General features: G+C 43.7%; 1 protein-coding gene across 1 annotated transcript; it reads right to left on the bottom strand.

Moving 5' to 3' along the window:
* Positions 1-1376: 1376 nt before the first annotated feature.
* LOC103797387 (taste receptor type 2 member 9-like) lies at positions 1377-3141 on the bottom strand. Its single transcript, XM_009069605.1, has 2 exons — positions 2195-3141; positions 1377-1548 (listed from the first exon to the last, which is right to left on the bottom strand). The coding sequence occupies exons 1-2, from the start codon at positions 3139-3141 to the stop codon at positions 1377-1379; spliced, it is 1119 nt and encodes a 372-aa protein (XP_009067853.1).
* Between the last annotated feature and the right edge of the window lie 2295 nt (positions 3142-5436).

Genomic DNA, 5436 nt, shown 5'->3' with positions numbered 1-5436 from the left:
TTCATTCAGCTGTGGCTGCCAAGAGAGTTGGAGCATGGCCTTATTTTTAGCAGTGCCCCCAGCCATAGGAATGCTGTGGAACTGGTCCTGAGCTATCCCTCTGCTCATCAACACTTTCCATGGCAAAAGCATTTTTAATTGTTTCACTCCTTAATCATTGAAACTTTGAATGTGAACCAAAGCACTTTTCCATACTGTGCCAGCACTGGGAAGCCACTCCCGTTGACTTATGACTTCTCTTATGTGTCAGCTGCCCTGGGCCTGGGCACATCACTGCATCTCTCCAAGTAGGCTGTGCACTGTGGCTGTGCTGATGGATAACTGTCCCGTCCAGTGCCAGCTGAGTGGAGCTGGTGCATGGGGCAGTGAAGCTGTGTTGGGTGGTATGTTCTTGGGGGTTTCATGGAACTGGAGGAAGTTATCTGCCGTGAGGTTTGCTGGAGCTGCATTGCTTTGTGTGGTAACATCAGTCCCAGAGAGGGACTCTCTGTTAGGAGCTGCAGTGACAGGACAAGGGGTAATGGGTTCAAATTGAAGGAGTGGAAGTTTAGGTTAAATATTAGAAAAAAGTTTTTTACTGTGAGAGTGGTGAGACACTGGAACAGGTTGCCCAGGGAAGTGGTCACTGCCCCAACCCTGGCAGTGTTCAAAGCCAGGCTGGATGAGGCCTTGAGCAACCTGGTCTAGTGAGGAGGTGTCCCTGCCCATGGCAGGGGTTGGGACTAGATGATCTGTAGGGTTCCTTCTAACCCGTAAAATTCTGTGATTCTATGATCTGCAAGATGCTGGTTTTGCCTACTGAGTCTTGTGGTGTGTGAGGTTATGAGAGAAGATATTCATGGCATGCAGGGAATAAGAGGGATTATCGGGGATTTACTTGTGAAAGTGATTGGGACTGTCTTGTTAAAGGAAGAAGTGCATGAGCAACAGCAGGGAGAGAAGGGAGGTATGACAGTTCCTGTATTTTCAAGGCCTTTTCATTGGGTAAATGTGTCCAGATGTGATTCTTGAGATCTGCCTCTGGACCTGAGCTGGTGGAAGAAATGAACAATTCAGGTTCTGCTCTGTGCATGCTGCAGCTTTGTCATGTTTAGAGGATGTGCTGTGCAAGTTTGACCTTGGACAGCTGCCAGACCCCCACCCAGCTGCTCCTTCACTGTTGCCCATAAACAGGGCTGGAGAGGAAAATACGATGAAAATGTCGTGGGTTGAGATAAAGATAGGGAGATAACTCACCCCTTACTCTCACAGTCGAAACATACTTGACTTGGGGAAATTAAATTAATTTATTGCCTTTTGAAAATAGAGTAAGATGATGACAAAAGACAAAACCAGAATCCACTGCCTCCACACTCCTATACGTCCCAGGCTCAACTTCACTCCTTCATTCCAAGGTACTGCACATCCTCTTCAACAGCACAGGACAAAAGGAGAATGGGGGTTGCAGTCAGTTCAAGACGAGTTGGCTCCTCCACTCCTTCCTCGTCATGCTCTTCCCCTGATCCTGCACAAAACATATTTCCTGGGTCTTTTATTGAGTCACAGTCTCTTAGGAAAAGCCAATCTCATCAACAAGTTAAAGCAGACCAGGAGAGCAGTCATACAGAGCAAGAGAATCATGCTCTTGCATGAAGAGATACAGAGAGAGGACACGCAGGGCTGGCAAGGGAAATGGGCTCTGCACCCACCTCTGCACCCTGTGGCCATTCCTGCATCACTGCTTGTACATCAGTAACCAGCACTGGTGAGTGACAGTGATTACCATGTTCACATATCAGTTATCAACCACTGCCAGACAGTGATACAGCTCATAATATTGCACAGTACAGCACCACAGCAGAAAGAAATGTAAACCAAACTAGAGAGATACGTGTTGTTTCATTCAGTTGTTTCAATCCATTAAATGCCAAAGCACTTGGGGAAGGTTTGCAGTATTGTTACTGCCCTTGTGCATCCAGCCCATGTACCAAGTCTAAATGAATTTCTTCTTGACAATAATTTTACTCAAAGAATTACCTAAATGAAATTATAATTAATAATAAATTATTTGACTCAAATTATTTTAGTTCAAAGAATATGAATGAAGATTTCTTAAGAAAATCTGTTTCATCTACACTGACTGGAGAGTTGCTTTGTTTTCTATAGTGAAAGATCAACATTGTGCATGTGCTGCAGCTTTTTTTACAGTTCCTACCTCATGCAAACCTTGCACTTCACATGGGATAGAATCCTTAGCAGTGTCTTTTTCAATTTGGGATTGCTGATAATGAGAATAAAGGAATGAATTCCTGGAAATGCATACGGAACTACTCCAATGAGAAATAACATTCTTCCTTCCTTTGTGATGTAAACCAATTTCAAGATCAAGCATACAAAGTTAATGCTATACATTACAACAAAGGAGAGAATAGATTTCATGGCTTTGATGTGGGCATCCGTGCTGAGATTCTTCATGGAGTTTGTTTCCATTGTGCGTTTGTGTCTCCAGAGGGAAAAGAGAAGAAAAAGGCCAGAAAGGATGACTGCCATGAATGAAGTAGCATATCCAAAGCCAGCGAGAAAAAAGGAAGGGAAAAAATGCTTATCCATTTTGATTGTATATTTCCAAAAATTTCCTTGTCCAGTGGAATTGTGGTTGTTACAGTGCTTTTTATCAGCAATATCATAGGCAACAATGCTGATAGCCAAGGCTAAAAGCACTGACCCCAACAAGAGCCATGGCACAATCCTGTCAATTTTTACTTTCAGGTAGATGCAGAAGCTGTTCCTGAAATTGGCAATTTTGATACAATAAAAAACACAAAGACTGGCAGAAACCCACAAGTCAAAATGATCAAAAAAGCTTTCAATAGCTGTAAGTAGTTGAAGTGTCGGGTGAACATAAAGGTAATTGGGATAAATCATTGAAAGAAAGAAGTGTACCCATGAGATGCACAAATACCAAATCCTGGAGCATCCCAGAACCAGCAAAATCTTCTCACTAGAATTCAAGGTTTTCTTTTTGACCCAAGCAATGCAAAGCACAGAGACAATGAAAGCATTTATCCACAGGCTAGCCAAAGTCTCAAGGGTGATGATGGCCACAGCCACGATGCTGTATGAAGTGCCATTGGATTGCTCTGTAGAGTGACAAGCTTCCATCCTCCGAGATGGGGAGCAGTGCTGTGCTGGACAAAGGGGCTGTTACACCAATGCCTTACACAGGTCAGCGGTTGCTGTTCGCAGAGTGTCACGTATGGAAACAGGAGCTTTATAGAGCTGGTGTTGGTGGGGATTTTGGTGCCGCTCCTCTTGAGAGCAGGGCAGGTGCAGGGATGTAAATGTGCTGGGTATCCCCTTACCTGGTGTCAGTGCCACTCTTCACTATTTGAATTTTGGTTCAGGAGGGCAGTGTTTGGTGTCATAGAGAATGGAGACGTTTTTCTGCATTGGACAGTGTTGTGATCAGGATTCAGGATCTGGCTTCTGTCCCTTGGTCTCCTAGCAGGGCCAAGTTAGTTTTGGACGTGGTCATTCAGAAATATTTTCATTAGTCCTGATGTTGGTGGACATCAGAGCATTGCTTTGAGAGAATTTTCATTTTCTGATGTTGTCTGTTCCTTGTTTTACCCTTTTGTGTGAGCTTCCTCTCATCTATGCTCTGATGTAGTTTAACTCCAGGCAGCAACCAAGCCCCATGCAATTGTCTGCACACTCCACTACCAGTGGGATTCCTAAGAGATACGGAAGGGTAAAAGCTAGAAAACCCCTGGGTTCAGATAAATAGAGTTTAATAGGCAAAGCAAAAGCCACATACACAAGCAAAGCAAAGCAAGGAATTAATTCACTACTTCCCACAGTCAGGAGGTGTTCAGCCATCTCCAGGAGAGCAGGGCCCCATCATGCATAATGGTTACTTGGGAAGACAAAGACCATCACTCCAAACATTCCACCCTCCCTCCTTCTTCCTCCCACTTTATATACTGAGCATGATGTCATATGGTATGGAATATCCCTTTGGTCAGTTTGGGTCACCCGTCCCAACTGTGTCTCCTCCCAGTCTCCCATGCACCTCCAACTTCCTTGCCAGGGTGGCAGTCCATAAAGCAGCAAAGGCCTTGGCTCTGTGTAAGCTCTGCTCAGCAATAACAAAAACATCTCGCTATATATCAATCTTGTGTTCAGCACAAATCAAAACACAACCCCATACTAGCCACTCTGAAGAATGTTGACTACCCCAGCCAAAACCAGCACAGTTCTGTTCTGTCAGTTTTGCTGAGATAACAGAAAACAAGGTGTAGGTTTGTGTGAGTTTTTTGTTTGCTTTGCAAAGCTTGCTTTGCTTGTTTGTTTGCTTCTTTTTTTCTTCTCCATATTTATGTAACAAGATTAGAAGTTATTTCTCTTACAACAGATCTGAAGATGAACTGTCTGTGCTGGGACTGTGCTTGTACAAGGGTGTTAAAGGAAAATGTTACACTTGCAGGACTGTACTGCGGTTGGGATTTGGGTTTGGCTCTATGTGGGGAATCTGGCACCTTAAAAAAAGGGGTCTAAAATCAGAGTCTTGAATGTTGGGTTTTCAAAGCAGGAAGAACTCCTGTGTTTATGCATCTCAATGGACATACAGCTGTATTGGGATCTTACACACGTTGCACACAGATTGAATGGCTTCCATTGGTTCAGGCTGAACCTCTTCCCTTTCCAGAATCCTTGTCTTTTATCATGGGAAATCCCAGATGATTAGCCTAAGATAGCTAAATAGTTAGGCTATTAGTTGCCCAATTTCTGGGCAAATCCATTCCATCCATACCTCAGCTTCAATGCTCAGAAGGCCATTATTGTTTCAGGATACAATCCCGGGAAACTGAATGAAATCTCCTCAGGGCAGGTGTTATGAACTTGTTGTGGACTCGTAATTTTCCAAATCCTCCTTAGTTACAGAAGAGGACTGGCATGTCATAAAGTGGCTTTAGTTATTTTTTTGCTTGTTTCTGTGCAGTTACTCTTTAAAGAAAGTTGGGTTGGTTGGTGATGAAGCCTGATAGTGTGGTCTTTGGCAAAAGAGATAGTGCAGTGGTTGATAGTTTACTGTGGTCTAAATGGTTGTTTGTCTAATTTTACAAACAGGAAGGAAGCTTTTTTGAAGGTGATATGAAAAATGCCCACCTGGCACTGGGCACGAGGTAAAACATTGCCCTGAACTTGAGCTGGTGAAAGAAATGAACAATCAAATTCTGTTCTGTTGATTTTGGAACTATTTAATATGTACATGGCATGCAGTGGGGGATTGACCTTTGGCACCTGCCAGAGTCCCCCACAGCCTCTCCTTCACTCTGTTGCTGCAACACAGGAGGGGTGGAAAATAGGATGGGAAAGCTCATGGGTTGCGATTAAAAACAGAGACATCACTTACCAGTTATTGTTATGGACAAAATAGACGTGACCTGGGGAAAA

This window comes from Acanthisitta chloris, unplaced genomic scaffold (genome assembly GCF_000695815.1).
Source record: "Acanthisitta chloris isolate BGI_N310 unplaced genomic scaffold, ASM69581v1 scaffold12242, whole genome shotgun sequence".
NCBI lineage: Eukaryota > Metazoa > Chordata > Aves > Passeriformes > Acanthisittidae > Acanthisitta > Acanthisitta chloris.
This window is presented reverse-complemented; position numbering and strand designations above follow the sequence as displayed.